This window comes from Oryx dammah, unplaced genomic scaffold (genome assembly GCF_014754425.2).
Source record: "Oryx dammah isolate SB20612 unplaced genomic scaffold, SCBI_Odam_1.1 HiC_scaffold_24, whole genome shotgun sequence".
Taxonomy (NCBI): Eukaryota; Metazoa; Chordata; class Mammalia; order Artiodactyla; family Bovidae; genus Oryx; species Oryx dammah.
The window spans coordinates 19471462-19495165 of NW_024070208.1; the positions used below are offsets into that span (position 1 = coordinate 19471462).

Genomic DNA, 23704 nt, shown 5'->3' on the forward strand with positions numbered 1-23704 from the left:
CCATAATTTGCTCCACCCTACTGCAGGCCATCCTCATTTCTAGCTCTAGTTCTCCAAGTCCTTTCCAACTGAGAGCCCTTCCAAACCTAACCACAATATGTATCTATCACTGCACCTCCTAATGGCTCCCCAGTACGCCAGACTCAATCATTTATTCCTTTTCTAGCCAGTTAGGTCCTTAAATCTCTTTTGCTCTGCTTTCTTCCATGTAGCCTACAAACAGGAGCCAATCCTACACTTCTCAACAGCTGAGAAACAACAAAAGTAATTCTTTTACCCAGACTGCCTCCTCAAGATGGCCTGTGGTCCCTCCTCCCCATGAGCACCAAGCTTCTGAAACTGAGTTTCTACTGACTGATTCTATCTACTACATCTCTAACTCACTTCTCACCCTACTATAATCTAGCTCCCAGCCTCCACCACTCTCAGAGTTTTCCACTTAATAACTAGGCTCCAATGACAATGAACAGCTTACTTCAGGTCCTCATCATACCTGTCCTCTGCAGCGTTTAATACTGCAACTGACATCCTTCCTTCAGGAGACTCTTGTCCCCTAAAGTTCTGATGCCACACTTTGCTGGAAGTCTCCTGCAGACTCATTCTTCAGTGGCAATTTCACTAGTACTCTAAAATGATGTGGTTCCTGGGGTTCTTTGCTTCCAGTCCTCTTTTCTTCTTATCCCTGTGAGGCCATATCTATTAATACATTACCTTAAACATTCTAATCACCATGTGAATTATTTTCCAAATTTTTGCCACAACGTCCTAGAATAGGGGGTAGGCAAACTAGGGCCTGTGAGCCAAATCAGCCCTCCGCTCGGTTTTGTAAATAAGCTTTGTTTCCCTATCATCTGTGGCTGCTTTCATGCTCACGGCAGAGTTGAACACTTGTGACATAAACATTATGGCACTCAAAGCCCAAAGTATTTAGGCTTTTAAAACCATTATGGCCCTTCACAGAAAAAGTTTACTAACCTCTCTTCTAGAAGGAAAACAGTCCTGACAACTTCCTGCCTTTGCCACCCATGCCAGTGCTATCAGTCAGACAATCCGTCTCTGAGACCCCTGAGAGTTTTCTACTTATTCCTTCCAAGCTCTCTTCCCATTCTCACCAATCCATCTCCTATGGTACAAACAAAGCAATCCTTCTCAATGCACAAAACTCGCTTCCCATGTAAAATTTTCCCCACCATAAAGCCTTTTCACAATCTTGCTATTGTTAGTCCCTAAGTCATGACCAACTCTTGTGAGCCCGTGGACTGTAGCCCACCAAGCTCCTCTGTCCATGGAATTTCCCTTAACCAGGGGATCTTCCCGACCCAGGGATAAACCTGGGTCTTCAGCACTGGCAGGCAGATTGTACCACTGAGTCACCAGGGAAGCCTTTTTCACAATCTGGCCCCAGCCTATCTTTTCCAGCTTTCTAATCACTCCACCTGTAAGAAATACTAAACAAGTTTAGTTCCCCAGAGCATATGCTGCTGTCTATTACTTTCAGGACCACCCAAGATTTACCACCAAATAACTCCACATTTTTCTAGCTTCAGCTTAAGCAGCCATCTGCATGAAGCCTCTCCTGATTCACCTACACTTGTCCCCTGTGCCCAGTGTATTCTCCATGTGATTTCACTTGTTTGCTTTTACACTGTTTCCGTACTAGTCTTCCTCGAGCAGGTACTCTGAGACAAAGTAGGAGAGTGGTCATTAAGGGGCACAGGATTTTCAGTTAGGAAATCTAAAACTGAACGCAAGCTCTGCCTCATCCTAGTTGTATCTTCTTAAATGAATGACTTAACTCATTTTCTTCATCTGTATAATGGCAATTTTGTGAGGGTCATTTACGATTATTCTTATAAGCAGAGTCCCCTGTACATAGTAAATGCTCAATAATAATTCATTATCAATATTTTCATTGTTTTATCCCTCACACTTAGTTCAGAATTCAGATAACTGATGACTGAAATAAGTGAAGCAAGCTAGTTCTGTACAGGTGATTTTCAGCTACATACTAAGTATTCCCATCTGAACAATGTTTGACTCCCCAAACTCATTATCCCTACTCCTAAACTGTTTCAGTTAGAGTACCCAATCTGTTAAGGTTTGCCCAGGACTTTCCTGGTCTCAATGCTGAAAGTCCTGTATCCTGAGAACCTCCTCAGTCCTAACCAAATCAGGACAATTATCACCTTAAATTAGAGATATGTTGCAAACAATTAAAAAAAAAAAAAACACTTCAGTTAATTTAAGATATAAAAGGGAAGCAAGAAGACAGAAGAGAAGTTACTGGAAAAATATAGAAAAATTCAAAAAACCAAAGGAAAAGCTAAAGAATGAGACCTATGAACAAATCAGGATTAAAGCAACTCCAAAGATCTAGGTGGCAGGAATTAATGGAAGATTTCTTCACAATACTTTCACTAGGATGAATCACTTCAGGTTCCAGTACCAGATTTACATGCCAGGAGATAGCATGTGATTGGCTAATTATGTGTTATCCAGAAAGAGTGAAACACTTTAATTAACCAAAGGAAGCAGGAGCTTTCAATTAAAACTTCTACCAAGAGGTATCCAATGAAACAAGAGTAGCTTCAAAGGTGAAATCACAATGCTGTTTCCAGAAGAAGGGGGACTAGATGTAAGATCACCAAACCAACAGTGCTTGACCGCACGATGCTTTTAACACTTTATGGTGTAATCACTGATATACATGTTATTTTTCTTTCTGTCTTAGCAAATTCCGCCTCCAAGACCTAGCTCAAGAGTGATCTTCTGTGTAACCTTACTCAATTTCCCCAGATAGTCATTCCCTTTCTCCATGCTCTCACAGTACTTTGCAAATTTTGTACGTATATCACAGAACTTATACTGCACACTAAGTATATACTTAGATGTCAGTCTCTCCTACCAAACTGAACTTCCCTAGAAGTTCATGCATAGAATATTTTTAGAAACACCAGTATTTAAAAAAAAAAAAAACTGGCATGTAAAGAAATAGAATTGGGACTTTCCTGGCGGTAAGACTCAAGAGTTTCCAATGAAGGGGTCACGGGTTCAATTCCTGGTCGGGAAACAAATATCCCTGTGCCACTCAGTACAGCCAAAAAAAAACTTTAAGAAAAAAAAAAAAACATACCCCCCAAAACTCAACAGTTCGGAATGACTAATGCCAAGTAAATATAGTCATGACTTACGACTGAGCGACTCCACTTTCACTCTTCACTTTCATGCATTGGAGAAGGAAATGGCAACCCAGTCCAGTGTTCATGCCTGGAGAATCCCAGGGACGGGGGAGCCTGGTGGGCTGCCGTCTATGGGGTCGCACAGAGTCGGACACGACTGAAGCGACTTAGCAGCAGCAGCAGAATCATGACTATATTTACTTGGAATTAGTCATTCTGAACTGTTGAGTTTTGGGGGTTATGAGTTTTTTTTTTTTTTCCCCTTAAAAAAGCTTGTTTTTTGGCTGTACTGAGTGGCAAAGGGATATTTGTTTCCCGACCAGGAATTGAACCCATGCCCCCTTCACTGGAAACTCTTGAGTCTTACCGCCAGGAAAGTCCCAATTCTACCAGGTTTTAATTGTTTATGTTGGTATCCTAAGCTGTGACAATTTTTTTCTTAATGGCAAAACTACCACAATAGACAGCTACATCATCCTTAACTATTTAATACACTGTTTCACTTTCAAAGCAAAGGAACAGAGACTTGGAAATGAGAATACAGCCAAACCTTATGTTAAGAAGAAAGAAAAAAAAGTGAATGTAGGAGTGCTGTCAGTCATGGAAAAAGAATGTCACTGACCTTGAAGTGAGATTTTCCAGATACACTGTCTAACTCCTTTACTACCCAACAAGTCAGCAGACGTTTTCACTTCAAATGACAATCAAGCCTTTATCATATTTCACCCAAACTACTGAAATTCCTCTCGCCAAATATGGTAACTCTGACATAAAAACATGAAACTACTCGTTATCATCCGAACCACCTCATCAGTCTAACATCACGATTGGGACAGATTACGCAGCACACCAACTGACGAGTTTTTAAAATCAAGAATGCTTAAGGATATTTAAGCCTTTAAAACTAACCTCTAGTTTCCAGAAAACTCAGAGGGTAGTAAGAAATAGGAAAAACAAGTTAATCAACACCACATAGAAAGAAATACTCAATAGTTCAGTTCAGACGCTCAGTCGTGTCCGACTCTTTGTCACCCCATGCATCACAGCACGCCAGGCCTCCCTGTCCATCACCAACTCCCGGAGTTCACTCAGACTCACATCCATCGAGTCCGTGATGCGATCCAGCCATCTCATCCTTGGTCGTCCCCTTCTCCTCCTGCCCCCAATCCCTCCCAGCACCAGAGTCTTTTCCAATGAGTCAACTCTTCGAATGAGGTGGCCAAAGTACTGGAGTTTCAGCTTTAGCATCATTCCTTCCAAAGAAATCCCAGGGCTGATCTCCTTCAGAATGGACTGGTTGGATCTCCTTGCGGTCCAAGGGACTCTCAAGAGTCTTCTCCAACACCACAGTTCAAAAGCATCAATTCTTCGGCACTCAGCTTTCTTCACAGTCCAACTCTCACATCCACACACGACCACTGGAAAAACCATAGCCTTGACTAGGCAGACCTTGGTTGGCAAAGTAACATCTCTGCTTTTTAATATACTGTCTAGGTTGGTCATAACTTTTCTTCCAACGAGTAAGCATCTTTTAATTTCATGGCTCCAATTACCATCTGCAGTGATTTTGGAGCCCAGAAAAATAAAGTCTGACACTGTTTCCACTGTTTCTCCATCTATTTCCCATGAAGTGATGGGACCAGATGCCATGATCTTCATTTTCTGAATGTTGAACTTTAAGCCAACTTTTTCACTCTCCTCTTTCACTCTCATCAAGAGGCTTTTTAGTTTCTCTTCACTTTCTGCCATAAAGGTGGTGTCATCTGCATATCTGAAGTTATTGATATTTCTCTTCGCAATCTTGATTCCACCTTGTGCTTCTTCCAGTCCAGCGTTTCTCATAATGTACTCTGCATATAAGGTAAATAAGCAGGGTGACAATATACAGCCTTGACGTACTCCTTTTCCTATTTGGAACCAGTCTATTGTTCCATGTCGAGTTCTAACTGTTGCTTCCTGACCTGCATAGAGGTTTCTCAAGAGGCAGGTCAGGTGGTCCTGTATTCCCATCTCTTTCAGAATTTTCCACAGTTTATTGTGATCCACACAGTCAAAGGCTTTGGCATAGTCAATAAAGCAGAAATAGATGTTTTTCTGGAACGCTCTTCCCTTTACTATGATCCAGTGGATGTTGGCAATTTGATCTCTGGTTCCTCTGCCTTTTCTAAAACCAGCTTGAACATCTGGGAGTTCATGGTTCATGAATTGCTGAAGCCTGGCTTGGAGAATTTTGAGCTTTACTAGCGTGTGAGATGAGTGCAGTAGTTTGAGCATTCTTTGGCATTGCCTTTCTTTGGGATTGGAATGAAAACTGACCTTTTCCAGTCCTGTGGCCACTGCTGAGTTTTCCAAATGTGCTGGCATATTGAGTGCAGCACTTTTACTGCATCATCTTCCAGGATTTGAAATACCTCAACTGGAATTCCATCACCTCCACTAGCTTTGTTCATAGTGATGCTTTCTAAGGCCCACTTGTCTTCCTATTCCAGGACATCTGGCTCTATGTGATAATCACACCATCGCGATTATCTTGGTCGTGAAGATCTTTTTTGTACAGTTCTTCTGTGTATTCTTGCCACCTCTACTTAATATCTTCTGCTTCTGTTAGGTCCATACCATTTCTGTCCTTTATTGAGCCCATCTTTGCATGAAATGTTTCCTTCGTATCTCTAATTTTCTTGAAGAGATCTCTAGTCTTTCCCATTCTGTTCTTTTCCTCTATTTCTTTGCATTGATCACTGAGGAAGGCTTTCTTATCTCTCCTTGCTATTCTTTGGAACTCTGCATTCAGATGCTTATATCTTTCCTTTTCTCATTTGCTTTCCACTTCTCTTCTTTTCACAGCTATTTTTAAGGCCTCCCCAGACAGCCATTTTGCTTTCTTCCATTTCTTTTCCATGGGGTGGTCTTGATCCCCATCTCCTGTACAATGTCATGAACCTCAGTCCATAGTTCATCAGGCACTCTATCTATCAGATCTAGTCCCTTAAATCTATTTCTCACTTCCACTGTATAATCATAAGGGATTTGATTTAGATCATACCTGAATGGTCTAGTGGTTTTCCCTACTTTCTTCAATTTAAGTCTGAATTTGTCAATAAGAGTTCATGGTCTGAGTCACAGTCAGCTCCCAGTCTTGTTTTTCCTAACTGTATAGAGCTTCTCCATCTTTGGCTGCAGAGAATATAATCAATCTTTTTTCGGTGTTGACCATCTGGTGATGTCCACATGTAGAGTCTTCTCTTGTGTTGTTGGAAGAGGGTGTTTGCTATGACCAGTGCATTTTCTTCGCAAAACTCTATTAGCCTTTGCCCTGCTTCATTCCGTATTCCAAAGCCTGTTACCTCGGGTGTTTCTTGACTTTCTACTTTTGTATTCCAGTCCCCTATAATGAAAAGGACATCTTTTCTGGGTGACCTTCTAAAAGGTCGTGTAGGTCTTCATAGAACCGTTGAACTTCAGCTTCTTCAGCGTTACTGGTTGGGGCATAGACTTGGATTACTGTGATATTGAATGGTTTGCCTTGGAAACAAACAGAGATCATTCTGTTGTTTTTGATATTGCATTCAAGTACTGCATTTTGGACTCTTTTGTTGACCATGATGGCTACTCCATTTCTTCTAAGGGATTCCTGCTCACAGTAGTAGATATAATGGCCATCCGAGTTAAATTCACCCATTCCAGTCCATTTTAGTTCGCTGATTCCAAGAATGTCGACATTCACTCTTGCCATCTCCTATTTGACCACTTACAATTTGCCTTGATTCATGGACCTGACATTCCAGGTTCCTATGCAATATTGCTCTGTATTACAGCATCGGATCTTGCTTCTATCACCAGTCACATCCACAGCTGGGTAGTGTTTTTGCTTTGGCTCCATCCTTTCATTCTTTCTGGAGTTATTTCTCCACTGATCTCCAGTAGCATATTGGGCACCTACTGACCTGGGGAGTTCCTCTTTCAGTATCCTACCATTTTGCCTTTTCATACTGTTCATGGGGCTCTCAAGGCAAGAATACTGAAGTGGTTTGCCATTCCCTTCTCCAGTGGACCACATTCTGTCAGACCTCTCCACCATGACCCTCCTGTCTTGGGTGGCCCCACATGGCATGGCTTAGTTTCATTGAGTTAGACAAGGCTGTGGTCCATGTGATCAGATTGACTAGTCTTCTGTGATTATGGTTTCAGTGTGTCTGCCCTCTGATGCTCTCTCGCAACACCTACCGTCTTACTTGGGTTTCTCTTACCTTGGACATGAGGTATCTTCACGGCTAGATACATGTGACTGGCTAGAGACACATGTATAGCATGGTTCAGATATAATGGAACCAAACACTTTGTGTTCATGTTCCAGTTTCTCCACTAACTGTGTGAACTTGATTTAGTCTCACAGCTTCTCTAAGCCTAAATATATGTGCCTTACTCTCTGCCTGACGACCACCACTCCACTGAAGGTTGGCTGAATGGCCTCACTAAGGTTGCTCCTGGACAGGTGTAGCTTGTGGGAGGGGCCCACTGTGGCCAGTAATTAGAACAGCCTAATAAGCTGAACCATAGGAATTTGATGATACTTAGCAGCTTTAAACTGTAAAAATGGCAATTTCACATGGTTTGACTAAATATAAGAAAATGCATCTGATTTTCTTCCTTCACCAAATTAACGCCATTTTTTTTTAATGGTGGGGGAAAATAGCAGAAAGATAAAAGCAATCCAAGAATCCATCAGTGGATAAATGTTGCAAAATGTGGTATGTCCATATAATGGAATACTAATCAGTCAGAAAAAGGAAGGCTATTTTGACACATGCTATAACATGGATGAAGCTGAAGACATTATCCTAAGTGAAATAAACTAGTCACAAAAGGAGAAACATTATACGATTCTACTTATATGAGGTTCCTAAAACAGTCAAATTCATAAAGACAGAAAGAAGAGATGTTGCCAGGGACTGGAGAGAGGGGAAATTTTAGTTACTGTTTAATGGAGACAGAGTTCCAGTTGGGGAAGATGAGAAGTCCTGGAGATGGACAGTGGGAAAGATTATACAACAATGTACATGTACCTAATGCCACAGAAAGTACACTAAATTGGTTAGTTTTATATTATGTATATATAAACAATAAATTTTATATTTATGTATATATATATTAATGGTAAATTTTATATTATGTCTGAAAAGCACAGTGGGAGGTGCCTGTTCTAGATTAAAGGAGACTTAAGAGACATAACCAAATGTGATCAGATCTTGTGTAATCATGGTTCTAACAACGAAATGTTTTTTTAAAAAAATTAGACAACTGGGGAAATTTAAATGTGGATTACATTAGCCATTATCAGGAAATGATTAACTGTGTCAGGGTGATGTGGTATTTATTTAAGAATGCATTATCTTTTAGAGAAGTAGCCAAAGTCTTTGGGAATAAATTATAAATTATGATATCTGATGTATAAGAAAATTCTACTATGCATGTGTCTTAATCTCTCAATATTTTTTCACATCAGATCAGTCACTCAGTCATGTCTGACTCTTTGCGACCCCAGGGACTGCAACACACCAGGCCTCCCTGTCCATCACCAACTCCTGAAGCCTACTCAAACTCATTTCCATCGCATCAGTAATGCCATCCAACCATCTCATCCTCTGTCGTCCCCTTCTCCTCCCTCCTTCAATCTTTCCCAGCATCAGGGTCTTTTCCAGTGAGTCGGTTCTTCACATCAGGTGGCCACAGTATTAGAGTTAGCCTATCAAATTAAAAGTTTGGGCTTTTGTGGGGAAGCAATTTTTAAAAACGCCCTAAAAGATTGAACACTTCCGTTAAAAAAAAAGAAAACATACTTTAGGAAAATTACAATGAATGTCCTCACTCAGGAAACATTTTAATGTTTATTTTGTTCCAACCACTGCAATGGAGGTACATAGAGGTGAAACAAATAAAACATAATAAAAACATTAAAAAAGTAAAAACAAAAAAGAAATTTCCAAGAACAGTGAGGGAAGAAAGGTTGGGAGGATGAAGGGAGATTCAGAAAGATCTCTCAGAAGAGATGAGTATTTAGGAGGGGTGGGAATTAGCCAGGCAACAGGAGGCAGCGAAGGATACACCAGTCAGCAGGATAGCCCTTAGAACAGAAATAGCATGGCAAGCAGGGGAGGGCAGGAGTCCAGATTACGCATAAGCACATAAGCAGCTCAGTGTTGCCAGAGCTTAAAGGCGTGGGGCTGGGGGGGGTGAAGAACTGACAGAACCTGGAGAAATAATCAGGTGTCAGGCTCACTGAAAAGCCTTGTGAATTGAAGCAAGAACCCCACTTTGCAGGCAACTTTTAAACTGCTAGATGCTAAGTAACAAGGCTGAAAGTAAGCTGGAGGCAGGAGAATAGAGAGGCAGGGCCCAAATCCTGAGACAGCAGAGATTCAAGCTACATGACTGGCATCTGACTGAACGTGGAAGATGAGGAAGGAGTCCAGGAAAGCTCTCAAATTTCAAGTTCAGGTTACGGTGAGAGTGATGATGCCATAAACAGAAAAAAGAAAAAAACAAAGCCTTTAAACACTTTGAGCTTAAGAAACTGATGTGATGCTCATATGATTAACTTCCAGTAGATGATTAAATCAGATTTAAACTCCCCACAATGAAATGGTGGTTAAAACTAAGGCAACTTCTGATGTGGACAAGAAAAAGTCCATAGAGAAGCAAGTTATGGAGAGAACCTCAAGACATGCATATACTCAATGAAAGAAGAGTTGACAAAGACAACCCGAAAAGAATAATCAAAGAGGCAGAAGGACCAGGAGAGATGATATGTCCAGAGAGTGAATTCAAGAAAGAATTATAGTGTATCTGCTATAGGACATATAGGGTCCTGAAAAACTTCATGTTCTGCAAAATTAGGAAGAAAGTGGGAAATACATCAAGACAGTTAGAACAATAAGCACCTTTAAGACAAAACACACATTTCATGGGAGCCAACAGGCATACTCCTGGGCTTGCTACGTTCAACTGTTTCTGTACTTCAACTACTTGTGTTCAACTCCTGTTATTTGGGAGGGCTAAACTGTTCATGTGCTGGTAAAAATCAAGTATTAGCCTACATGAATTTTGCATGAACTAACATCATTCCTCTTTAACATTCAAATATGAACTAGTTTACATTACAGAAATACATTATAGTAGAACATATTGTCAATGGAGGGTCAGACAACAGTATTAATGCCAGAAAGTCAATAATAAAAGAAATTATTAATATCTTAGACTGTACCTTTCACTCCCAACTATATTATCTAATCTCTCTTAAAGAGTGCTTATTAAATAAATTGTCCATGCTAGTCAACAAATGACCAGTTATAACCCAAGGTCCCTAGACTCAGTGGGCTTCTTGACAGGCTGTTATACACACAGGAGAATTTGTTATACATCATAGCAATCTATACCAAAGAGGTAAAGGAAAACTCAGAGAAAAGCATTAGAGGGAAGGAAAAAAGTAGAGAGGTCAAGAAAGGCCCTGTGGAGAATTGCTGAAGGGTTTTTTTTTTTGAACTATAATGATATCTGGAGGAACTGCAATCTTGGTGTCTCACAGATACACGGAGGAGTCTGAGTGAAGAGTTTGTCAGAATGAGCCCCACTAAACAGACAGCAAAAGCAAGTATACAGGAATGTATACACGTGTACAAAATGTATAGGAAGTATAAGAAGTGGTAGGTAGGGTAGAAAAGGCAGAATTTTTTGTAAAATTAAGTGCAGCATACTGAGGACTTTTAATTTTATCCTGAATGCAATGGGATGAACTGCCAGAAAAGTGCTACAGGAAGACTTCAGAAAGATCAATCCGTAGGCTACACTGGGAAGGAAAGACCCAGGGGAACCTGGGGCACTGCCACAGCTGCGTAGGTGACTGCGACAGGGGCCGACACTAGGGCAGAGTGTTAAGACTGATAACAAAGACAAAAACATGAGGGCTCGTCAGACGACTAACCGACAGTGAAGGCAACGAAGACGGGAATCAAAGCGAGGATAAGGATTTTAAGCTTGAACAGTTAGGTATCTCTTGCCAATAGAGGTTTCAAAGAAAGAAACAAGTTTAGTAGTGCTAGTTAAATTTGAGGATAAGAAAATTTATTTAGCCCTAGTATTAAAAACTGAAGCCGAGGAAGGAGGTTCAAGAAGGATATATGTATATTTATAGCTGATTAACACTGTTGTGTGACAGAAACCAATATAACATTGTAAAGCAATTATCCTCCGATTAAAAAAAACTATCAAACTCTTACAGGAAACATATGCAGTACACTCCTTGATATAAATCACAGCAAGATTCTGTGTAACCCACCTCCTAGAATAATGGAAATAAAAACCAAAATAAACAAATAGGACCTAATGAAACTTAAAAGCTTTTGCACAGCAAAGGAACTAAACAAGGTGAACAGACAACCCTCAGAATGGGAGAAAATAACAGCAAATGAAACAGCTAACAAAGGATTAATTTCTAAAAGGTATAAGCAGCTTATGCAGCTCAATACCAGAAAAACAAACAACCCAATTAAAAAGTGGGTAGAAGACCGAAACAGACATTTCTCCAAAGAAGACATACAGATGGCTAATAAACACATGAAAAGATGCTCGACAGCACTCATTATTAGAGAAATATAAATCAAAACTATAATGAGGTATCACCTCACACCAGTCAGAACGGCCATCATCAAAAAATCTACAAACAATAAATGCTGGAGAGGGTGTGGAGAAAAGGGAACCCTCTTGCACTGTCGGTGGGAATGTAAACTGATACAGCCACTATGGAGAACAGTATGGGGATTCCTAAAAAAAAAAAAAAAAAAATCTAGGAATGAAACTACCGTAAGACCTAACAATCCCACTACTGGCATATTCCCCGAGGAAACCATAACTGAAAAAGACACATGTACCCCAATGTTCACTGCAGTGCTACTTACAATAGCTAGGACGTGCAAGCAGCTTAGACAGATGTCCATCAACAAATGAACGGATAAAGAAGTTGTGGTACATATATATAATGGACTATTACTCAGCCATAAAAAGGAACACATCTGAGTAAATTCTATTGAGGTGGCTGAACCTACAGCCTATTATACAGAGTGAAATCAGAAAGAGAAAAACAAATATCATATATACACGTATGTGGAATCTAGAAAGATGGTCCTGATGAACCTATCTGCAGGGCAGCAACGGAGCCACAGACACAGAGACAGACTCGTGGACCCAGCGTGCGAAGGAGAGGGGGGACAAACAAACAGCAGCACTGAAATATATACACTACGATGCGTAAAACAGAGAGCAGGGAGGGATCTGCTGTACCATGCACGGAGCTCAAACCTGCTGCTCTGTGACAACTCAGAAGGATGGGATGGGGTGAGAGGGAGGTTCAAGAGGGAAGGGACGCATGTATGCCTATGGCTGACTCATGGTGATGTATGGCAGAAACCAATACAACATTTTAGGGTGATTATCCTCCAATTAAAAAATAATTTTAAAAGAAACAAAAGAAACAGAAGCCTAAAATTTAAGTGGTAAGGCCAAGAATACGAGTTACTATTTTTCAGTGAAACCAACTAACTGGCTTCTCACTATAGGCAAACTCTGCAAGAGTTAAAAAATATATATATAAAAGGTAAATAAATCAAAATGATAAATTGAATGTCAAAAAAATTTATTAGCAAGGTTTTAAAATAATGAAAAGGGCTTCCCTGATAGCTCAGCTGGTAAAGAATCTGCCTGCAATGCAGGAAGACCTGGTTTGATTCCTGGGTCAGGAAGATCCCCTGGAGAAGGGACAGGCTACCCACTCCACTATTCCTGGGCTTCCCTTGTGGCTCTAGTAAAGCCGGAGCTGGTAAAGACTCCGCCTGCAATGGGGGAGGCCTGGGTTTGATCCCTGGGTTGGGAAGAATAGGGATTTCTCTGATATAGTTAAGATTTCCTAATTATCTCCCCATTAACCTTCAGATGCGCATCATATAAGCCAAGTCTTGCGTTCTACTCAGTGAAGAGACAGTGCAGCACAGTAAGCAAGTTTTGGCTTTAGTGTCATGTGGCTTCACTGTAAGTTTAGGTTCTGCCTAAAGCGCAGTGGTCCCTGGACTGGGAAGATCCCCTGGAGAAGAAAATGGCAATCCACTCCAGTATTCCTGCCTGGAAAATCCCATGGACAGAGTAGCCTGGTGGGCTATACTCCACGGGGTCACAAAGAGTTGCACACACACTGTCACTTAAACCATCTGAGGCCTTGGGGCTAACTACTTAAGAACTGTTAAGCCTCAAGCTTCCTTGGATAGTAATACATACATACTTCATAAGACTAAATAACGCATATAAAGAATTGATACTTGGTACGGGTAGTCCTTGGAAGGAAAGTTACGACCCACCTAGATAGCATATTATAAAAGAAGAGACATTACTTTGCCAACAAAGATCCGTCTAGTCAAGGCTATGGTTTTTCCAGTGGTCAGGTATGGATGTGAGAGTTGGACTGTGAAGAAAGCTGAGCGCCAAAGAATTGATGCTTTTGAACTGTGGTGTTGGAGAAGACTCTTGAGAGTCCCTTGGACTGCAAGGAGGTCCAACCAGTCCATCCTAACGGAGATCAGTCCTGGGTGTTCATTGGAAGGAATGATGCTGAAACTCCAGTACTTTGGCCACCTCATGTGAAGAGTTGACTCATTGGAAAAGACCCTGATGCTGGGAGGGATTGGGGGCAGGAGGAAAAGGGGACGACAGAGGATGAGATGGCTGGATGGCATCACTGACTCGATGGACCTGAGTCTGAATGAACTCCAGGAGTTGGTGATGGACAGGGAGGCCTGGCGTGCTGTGATTCATGGGGTCGCAAAGAGTCGGACACGACTGAGCAACTGAACTGAACTGAACTGATACACTGTAAGCATTCAATAAACGTTAAGAATTTTTAAATAATCATTCGTTTCTGTCACAGATTAAAATATCACATCCTTGAAGTGAACATTTGACCCAGGTGGCAATTACCTGCAAGTGTGATTTATAAGTATTCACTAAATGGAATTCATTATGTATTTCCTAGTTTTAGATACCAAATCCATTCCCCCTACCCAAGCCTTAAACTGCTGACCATGATAATTATTCCCTCCCCGACTTCCATCTATAAAGCTCAGGATAACCTTTATCTCCTTTCTCTCCATTGAGCTTTACAAAGAAGAGAAAGGAAGGGGAGGAGGTTCAAATCCTCATTCTACGTTAGGACCAGCCCCGGTCTTAATTTTTTGGCAAATTCCTCCTTACATATGGGTAACAGTACCTTTCCTCCAAAATTTATTCTAGTTATCTCTGCCCAGTCACCTTCTTCCATCGCTGTTATCATGTTACACCTCCTAACCCTACTCTGAAATAAATTTCTTCAGATCTCCTTATCAAGAAGTTTGTTATCAACAACTTTTTGCCACAAAAATATTCTCAAACCACCACAGGCAACCTTAAAGCCCCATCTCTTCCCTCCTTCACCTAACTTCTCTTCTTTTTCACCCAGATCTTTACTCACGAATTTCTTGTGTGCCCAGTGCAAGTTTAGTACATGCATTCTATGAAATTCGCCGACCTTTCGTTTATGAAGCCATTCCCAATTGAATGACTATGAAACTGCATTCTTCAACCTCCTCCCTAGTCACAATTCCCCGGCATAACTCCACACTTTTTTTTTTAGAAACTATGTGTTTTATTCTTACACCTAGCATCTTGTGTATTGGCTGGCTATATAATCTGTAATGTTTTATCTTTTATCTATTCTGTAGGAGAAAAGACAGGAATGATTGATAGCTCAGCAAAGTGTATTTCACTGTTTTTTTTAACAGACTGATAATCACTACTATTTAGTCACAGAGCTAAGTTGCAACCTAAGTTTCTAGTATAATAGTTTCTAAAAAGGATAAGACTAAACTAGATAAGGTGTCTAGTGTCAGTTATACCAAATTCCACAATAAAGGCACTTGGGCAGATCTGACCCCAGTTCACCCTTTAGTCACATTTCTAGCATCCCTCCCTCTTAGCAGTCCAGCTACAGTGGTAATTGAAGAGCCCTACATTCTCGGGACTCTTTAGTTACTGCTCCCTCATGTCTGAAATGCCCTTTCCTTGCCCTCTCCCTCTCCCAAGCTAACTTTCTTGCATCCTTCAGGATCTACTCATTCACATTCATCCACTAGGAATCAACCAGAACATCTCCCTTGACTGTTCAGCTCCAAGTCAGGATCTCCTTATGTGTTCTCAGCATACACTTATTGATGTCACCGCACTGTAGTGATCAGTTTACTTTCCTACACTCCTACTGAACTGTAAAAGTAAACTCCTCGAGGTACAGACTGAGCAACCTTATATATACCCAACAGACAATGAATGAATGCTCATACCCACTCCATGACCTTGTGCAGCCTGTACAAGCAGTCTTGAGCTTCCTCATCTTAAGTACTTTCCTTCTGTAAAGTGGGGATAACGCTACACCTTGCTCACAAAGTTGTCCTGAGAACTAAAAGCGGTTATCAGTGAAGCTCTTAGTAAAGTGCCTGCCATGTGGAACTACCATTTCAATGTCTGCTACTTCATACCTTAGATTCCTTCCTGTATCCTGGGAATCGTAATGCTGTGATCAATACTTTCAGGCTGGAAGGCTTAGTTAGCAACCAGGCATCTTTTTCATGCATCTAGAAGTTACTGGTTACAGTTGATCAGCAGGCATTTATGTGTGCCTATTATGTGCAGGAGTCCTTTCTAGGTTATCACTGAGTTCCCAGAACACAACAGAGGCAAAAAAAAAAAAAAAAGACAAAAACCCGTACCAACATCCAGAAGAGGAAAGACTGTTAATTACTTCGATACAAACAATACCAGAATGTTTCAAACTACATTAAGCTTTGCTTTATAACTGGTGTAAGCTTCAAGAACAAATACTGATGGGAAAAGTTCAAAATTAACTTCTATCATCAAGTGGACCAAAAATAAGAGGCAGTCCCCAAATTTCTTGTTGCTATTCCTAAGTTTCACTTTTACTTAAAAGTATTTCTCATAAAAGAAGCTTAACCATGACCAGGACAGACACAGACGACCTTAATTTGTCTCAGTCAAATGGGAATTCCACGGTATTTCCTAATTAGTATTTAATTTGGCAGCTCCGAAAAATAGCCTGAGTTTTCTGTTTTTCTAGAAAACAGAACGTTGAATGGCATATCCCCACCACCACCACCTTCTCTCTTTAAGACAGGACAAAATGCACACTTTCTTAAGTCACACTGGCCTCTGAGCAAGAATGACAAAACTGCAAATTATGTCAGCTGGTATTAGAAAAGGGAGGCTGTGGACCTGAAACACCTTCCCCCTAGCAAATCCAGAGGTCAGAGTCCCAGGGAAGTTTCTGCACCACACTACACGGCGTTCAGTAGCTGCAGAGAGACCTCTAGCGCTGCCTGCAGAAGCCGAGTTTGCAAACAGTACCTGCTAATGTCACCTTAATGAGACAATGGCAACATGCTGAGTAGCAACGAGCTGAGTGACCGCGATGAATGTTTACAGTTTTGCAACCACTTGGACATTCTACCAGCTTACAGCAAGAGGCCCTCCAAGCCTCTTTATTTCAGTACAACGTGTCAAAGGAATGATCCTTCTATGCACACCCCCTCCGCTACAAGAAAAGACTAAGAAAACAGGTCCTGGGAGCGGAGGTCGGAACAACGTCTCTTCCAAAGCCCTCCACACAATAGACGGGAAACTATTGTCCACCTTCGGCTTGCTCCAAATGCCAGCGGTTAACGAGAGTACGAGCTGGGAGAAGCTCAGCACGACTGCTCCGGGGAACCGCACCGGGTTATAAGAAAATGGTCCTGGCGCATCCTACCCTCCCCCATCCGCCACCCTCAAACAAGTCGGTTACCCAGCTGGTCCCCACCCCCCTCTGCGGGCCGCCACCGCCCGCCTGGGCCCGGCTCGCCGAAGGTAGGCGCGGGGACCGGCGGAGCCGAGGCTCCATGTGCGGCAGCGCGGGAGGCGCTGAGGGGGCCGTGCCGGGCGGGAGCCTGCACCGCGAGCCCGGCGAGAGCCGCGCCGCCCCCTCAGCGCGGCGGTCGAAAGACCGCGGCCCGCAGCATCCCCGGCGCGCGAGGCCCCGGCCCGCGGACCCCGCCTCAGCTCCACACCTCTTCCTCGCCGACAGCAGGCCGCGCCCGCGTGACGGGGCCGAAAACCCCGGCATTTCCCAGTCTCCGCACCGGGCAGCTGCCGGTGGCGGCGGCAGCCCGGACCGCCTCCCGCCTCCCGCCGCCCGGCCCCCCGGCCGCAGGGACGGGAGGCGGCGGCCAACTCCGACCCATCGCGGGCCGGCGAGAACCAGCCCGGTCGCGCCGGCCCCCCGCCCCTCCTCGCCGCCTCAGGGCCGGCGCGACCGGGCGGGCGAGCCGGGCGGGTCCCCCGCCGCGGAAGCACGCTCACCTCCACATCTCGGCCCTTATTCTTGAAGCTCTTGATGCGGTGGTTCTCCAAGCCGGGGTTCTCGGCCATGGCTGCGCGCGGCTCCGGCGGCGGCTACTCCTGCGGCTGCGGCGGCGGCGGCGAGTCTTGGCGAGGGAGGGGTAGGTGGGGGAGGGCGGGAGAGGGGAAGGGCGGGGGAGGGGGAGAGCCGAGCACGTTCCGTGACGCCTCCGAGCGCGAGGTGGCAGCAGCGCCGGGGGAAGCTCGGGCCGACGGACGCGAGGGGCGGGGCGGGGCGGGAACAGAGTTGAAGAGAGCCGCGGGCGCCGGAGGGGGCTGGAGACACGTGACGGCCTCCGGCCTGGATGCTCAGCCGGCTGGACGTGCCTGACGGTTCTCGGAGTGACCCCCTCCCCGATTCTCTCACCCTCCAGAGAGCCCTTCCTACAACCCTTCGGAGCTTCCAGTCTTGTGCCAGGAATGGAGCCAGACTTGGCGGCTTTTTACTGCCCGTTCAGACCCGGGGCTGCGGCTGGAAACTACAGTTCCCAGCATGCCATTCTTCTGCGGGGGTAATTTTCTCAGCCTGCAAAGCACCCAGAGAATGCCGGGAACCCTAAGCGCGCGGCTTTCTGCTCTGGGCGGTCGGAGAGCCTGGGCGCGGGGCTCCGCCCCCAAGACCGCCTCTGGGCGGGAGTGTGGGAGGAGCCTCCCAGGAGACGGCTCTTGCGCCTATTGGGAGGGAGGGGGCGGGGCTTCGAAGGAGGCTTCCAAGAAAATTAGAAACGGATCCAAGGTTCCTGCTTTGCTCCTTTGCTTGTTTGGCCGGGGTCACCTAAGACAGCACCCACCTTCCCTTGCGGTTCCCTTGCTCTGCTTTGGTTTCATAATTAGCATTTATCTCCACATTACACATACATATGTATGTTATATGTGTGTTTATGTGTGTGTGTTACCTGGTTTGCCGCATCGGAATTAGCGCAATAAAAGTAGCGACAACGGTGGGTCTATTGCTGAAGCCCTCTGTTAATACAGTGCCTGACACGTCATGAATAACCAATAAATACTTGAACTGATTAGCACTCTAGCGTCTGGTTTTTCACCATCGTCCCAGGCTCCGTTCTGCAACCTCCACCCTGGCAGTTCCTGTATTTATGTATCCCCAGTACCTCATAACTTTCCTTCCAAGGAGTGAGTGTCTTTTAATTTCATGGCTGCAGTCACCATCTGCAGTCATTTTGGAGCCCCCAAAAATAAAGCCTGACACTGTTTCCACTGTTTCCCCATCTATTTACCATGAGTGATGGGACCGGATGCCATGATCTTCGTTTTCTGAATGTTGAGCTTTAAGCCAACTTTTTCACTCTCCTCTTTCACTCTCATCAAGAGGCTTTTTAGTTCCTCTTCACTTTCTGCCATAAGGGTGGTGTCATCTGCATATCTGAGGTTATTGATATTTCTCTTCGCAATCTTGATTCCAGCTTGTGCTTCTTCCAGCCCAGCGTTTCTCATGATGTACTCTGCATATAAGTTAAATAAGCAGGGTGACAATATACAGCCTTGATGTACTCCTTTTCCTATTTGGAACCAGTCTGTTGTTCCATGTCCAGTTCTAACTGTTGCTTCCTGACCTGCATAGAGGTTTCTCAAGAGGCAGGTCAGGTGTTCTGGTATTCCCATCTCTTTCAGAATTTTCCACAGTTTATTGTGATCCACCCAGTCAAAGGCTTTGGCATAGTCAATAAAGCAGAAATAGATATTTTTCTGGAAGGAATGATGCTAAAGCTGAAACTCCAGTAGTTTGGCCACCACATGCGAAGAGTTGACTCACTGGAAAAGACCCTGATGCTGGGAGGGATTGGGGGCAGGAGGAGAAGGGGACGACAGAGGATTAGATGGCTGGATGGCATCACCGACTCGATGGACGTGAGTTTGAGTGAACTCCAGGAGTTGGTGACACACAGGGAGGCCTGGCGTGCTGCAATTCATGGGGTCGCAAAGAGTCGGACACGACTGAGCAACTGAACTGAATACCTCTGTTTCACCACCATACATAATATCAGCATTCAAGAAGTAGTCAAGCCCTGATCTACAGATTCTCTGGTCTAGCATCTCCCTTTAGGGTCATCGTAGGAATTGATTAAGGGAAATTTGAATCCGTAACACTAATAGTTGCGTTCTGGAGCAGGTGCGTTTCTTTGAATGTATGTGAAATAATTTATTTTCAGAACTTCTGGCAGATACAAGCGACGTTTGACACTGAGGTCATTCAAAGGTTGGGAGAAATATAACCATGCAAAGATTGAAGAAGATACTCTTTCAAAATAAAGGAGACTTAGAGAACCTGAGGTTCAGAGGTCATGAATTCAGAGGCCTTTGTTGGCCTGGCTATGTCTGGGCCATTTTTGTAAGTGGTGGATATTGGCCTGTTGATAAACACAAGTTTATTTAAAGGCTTCAGACCATTGTTGCCATATTGGACTGTGGGTCAGGCTTGCCAAAGGTCCAATTTTTCAAGGGAAACCAAAAGCTGGGTTATTTTTTTCTTCGTTTTAAAATGTCGATTCATGTTTTTTAATGCACTTTAGGGAATAAGTCACTCAAAAACTCCAGGCCCTCACATTGTGGGCCAAATGGTCCAAACACGCATTTGATGGGGAGAAAAAAAAAAACACCAAAAGCTTAGAATGAATAAATAGATTACTTCTACTCTAGTTCTTAGGGTAACAGATGTTGCATGTTTGCCACTCCTCTGATTGACTGAAGGGAAACTTGCACACTGTTGTTCAAGCTCTATTACAATTTAGCAAAAACTTCTCTTTTCCAATTACTTTGCCCATTTCTGCCTCTTCTCTTCACCCTACTTGCTATCACCAACCATGTAAGTCATCATTTTAGAGTTTTAGGCATATTTAGTGAGTACTTACCATGTGTTAGTCATTGCACTAACACTGGGATATATTTGTAAATAAGACAGCCTGGTATCCTGCCTTCACATAACTTCAGATCTATCAGAGTTGACAGACAATAAAAAAAAGTTATCCCCCAAATGTGTGATGGGTGTCAAGGCTCACAGCAGGAAGACCCTTATAACCTGCTGATTCCTAATACACAAGGACAAGATCCCAAACAGAAGTCTACATATCACATGTCTACAATTTTAAAGTTAAAAATCCAGCTTCCAAGCTTAAAATATATTCTAAACTTTGACAAATGTGCTTCCACTACAACCTGGAAGTCTGAGTCTGAATTTAAATTTCCTGCCTTTTTGGACATCTCCTTCAGAATGTGGCTATGTAAAGAAGCATGGCAGCCAGACCCTCACCCACATTTTGTTTCCCTTCTCTTTCCTGTCCTGGCTTCACCCCATACTGGAACATACCTTGAGAACAAATATACATAGCCCTATTCATAACGTTCAAGTTCTGCCACTCACCTACAAAGCTTTATTCACATCTCCCTACCTGACTCAAGAGATGCCTCTTGGCCATTGCTCAGGCCTAAATGGGCAAAGCTGCAGCATCACATGCCCCCAGGAGAACAGACCCAGGAAAGAGGCCTAGGAAGATCCTAGAAGCAGGATTGGCCATTTAAACAGAGAATCACCAGTCCCTGGTATTCAGAGCTGGGTTGAGGGGCACAGGTTCCAATGAGCATGACCACTTGGCCCCATGCCCTTTCAATGGGGAGTAGTGCAGCAGAAGGGAGCAAGGTCAGGACCTCTAAAAAGCAGGGTCCAGAGCAGGGTCCCTTCTTGGCCAGATCTTAGTCAATTGTATGCTTTGCCATTATTTCTAGTGATTTCAATATCCACATACCTGGTACCTTAGCCCCAGAATCTCTCTGCATTCTTACTTGGACCAGGTTTCTGCCACTTGAAGCCCCCACCAGGCCTTGAAGTCCTTCAGTTCAGTTCAGTTCAGTTGCTCAGTTATGTCTAACTCTTTGAGACCCCATGGACTGCAGCACACCAGGCTTCCCTGTCCATCACCAATTCCCGGAGCTTGCTCAAACTCCTGTCCATCAAGTCAGTGATGCCATCCAACCATCTCATCTTCTGTCCTTCTCCTCTCACCTTCAATCTTTCCCAGCATCAGGGTCTTTTCAAATGAGTCAGTTCTTTGCATCAGGTGGCCAAAGTATTGGAGTTTTAGCTTCAACATCAGACCTTCCAGTGAACACCCAGGACTGATCTCCTTTAGGATGGACTGGTTGGATCTCCTTGCAGTCCAACACCACAGTTCAAAAGCATCAATTCTTCAGCACTCAGCTTTCTTTATGGTCCAACTCTCACATCCACACATGACTACTGGAAAAACCATAGCTTTGACTAGATGGACCTTTGTTGACAATGTCTTTGCTTTTTAGTATGCTGTCTAGGTTGGTCATAGCTTTTCTTCCAAGGAGCAAGCATTTTTAAATTTCATGGCTATAGTCACCAACTGCGGTGATTTGGGGGCCCAAGAAAATAAAGTCTATCACTGTTTCCATTGTTTCCCCATCTGTTTGCCATGAAGTGATGGGACTGCATGCATCGATCTTAGTTTTTTTAATGTTGAGTTTTAAGCCAGCTTTTTCACTCTCCTCTTTTGCTTTCATCATGGGGGCCTTTCATTGAAGTCCTTACTGTCTGGGAAATGACTGTCACCAGTGACTCAAATTTGGGGCATCTCTCTGTCAGCCACCATCTCCTCATTCTACTCTTCCTCTTTGTCCTAAAACTTCTGACAATTTTTTTTTCTTTGACAATTCTTCTTTTAGATGGATTTCTGTTCCAAACATTCTTTGAGCGTCCACCACCCCCCATACACTGTCTTCATCAGGCACTTGCATTAATGGACAGAGGAATAGGGAGCAGAATAGAGACAGGAGGGAAAGGCTCTCTGCCTGGAGAGTCGGTCAAACTTTCTTTCTTCCTCTGACCCACTGCCTGCCTCCCCAGTGGACAGTCAGGTGACGATATGCAAAGGGCAACACAAACACAACAGATCCAAGAAGGAGCTCACGTGGGACTTACCTAGTGGTGCAGTGGCAAAGACTCGGCATTCCCAGTGCAGGGCACAGGGGCCTGGAGTTCCAAGCCTGGAAGGGGAGCCAGATCCCACTGCCACAACTAAGACCAGGTGCACCCAAATTAATTAAGTAATTAAAAAACTTTATTGCCTGGCAAAGCAATAAAGATATCCTTTTCTACTTCACCCAAAACTCTGCCTCCAGGATTTGACTCAGCACTAGTATACAAAGAAGCCAAGCTTTTCTTAACAACCATAAATCCAGAGGTCAGATAGAAAAGGGGCTATCACGGAGACTTTTACTAAGTAGGCATCTATCTTTTGTTTGTGTATCACTCTTTGTAGGAGACCTAGTCTATTTGTTAATATTGAGCAGCAAAGGCTCCAATTTGTAAATATTCAGCTCTAAAACCATTCATGGAAAACAGGATAATTGAGGCAGGAGAAGCCTGAAAGTAAAAATCATAAAAGCTTGGTTAAATTGTTTGACTGTAAACATACTCCTCTGTCCTTACTATGATATTTGGGTTATTCATGATTCCCTAAATGAATCTTGCAGTATGAATACAATTCCAGGCACAGCTTCTTCCCTGTTTCCAAGTTGGTGTTGGAGAAGACTCTTGAGAGTCCCTTGGACAGCAAGGAGATCCACCCTGTCCATAATAAAGGACATCAGTCCTGAATATTCATTGGAAGGACTGATGCTGAAGCTGAAACTCCAATACTTCGGCCACCTTATGGGAAGAACTGACTCATTTACAAAGACCCTGATGCTGGGAAAGATTGAAGGTGGGGGAGAAGGGGATGACAGAGGATGAGATGCTTGGATGGCCTCACCGACTCAATGGACATGAGTCTAAGTAAACTCTGGGAGTTGGTGATGGACAGGGAGACCTGGCGTGCTGCAGTCCATGGGGTCGCAAAGAGTCGGACACCACTGAGCAACTGAACTGAACTGAACTGACATCCCTTATAATCAACACTGCCAATATATTAATAACGGTTGGATCAGCAGTAAAGAATCTGCCTGACAATACAGGAGATACAGGTTCCATT

At 43.5% G+C, this 23704-nt stretch overlaps 1 protein-coding gene and 1 long non-coding RNA gene across 2 annotated transcripts in view; one reads left to right on the top strand and one right to left on the bottom strand.

The window, feature by feature from the left end:
• KPNA3 (karyopherin subunit alpha 3) overlaps nucleotides 1–17818 on the bottom strand; it is a 93916-nt gene extending 76098 nt beyond the window's left edge. Inside the window, exon 1 of the mRNA XM_040266953.1 lies at nucleotides 17658–17818. Coding sequence (XP_040122887.1) covers nucleotides 17658–17726 — 69 coding nt within the window. The 5' untranslated portion in view covers nucleotides 17727–17818. The remainder of the gene's footprint in view (nucleotides 1–17657) is intronic.
• Nucleotides 17759–18712, top strand: LOC120883078. The gene is made up of 2 exons (XR_005725662.1): nucleotides 17759–17797; nucleotides 18071–18712. It is a non-coding gene; the product is annotated as an uncharacterized LOC120883078 (long non-coding RNA).
• The last annotated feature ends 4992 nt before the right edge of the window (nucleotides 18713–23704 follow it).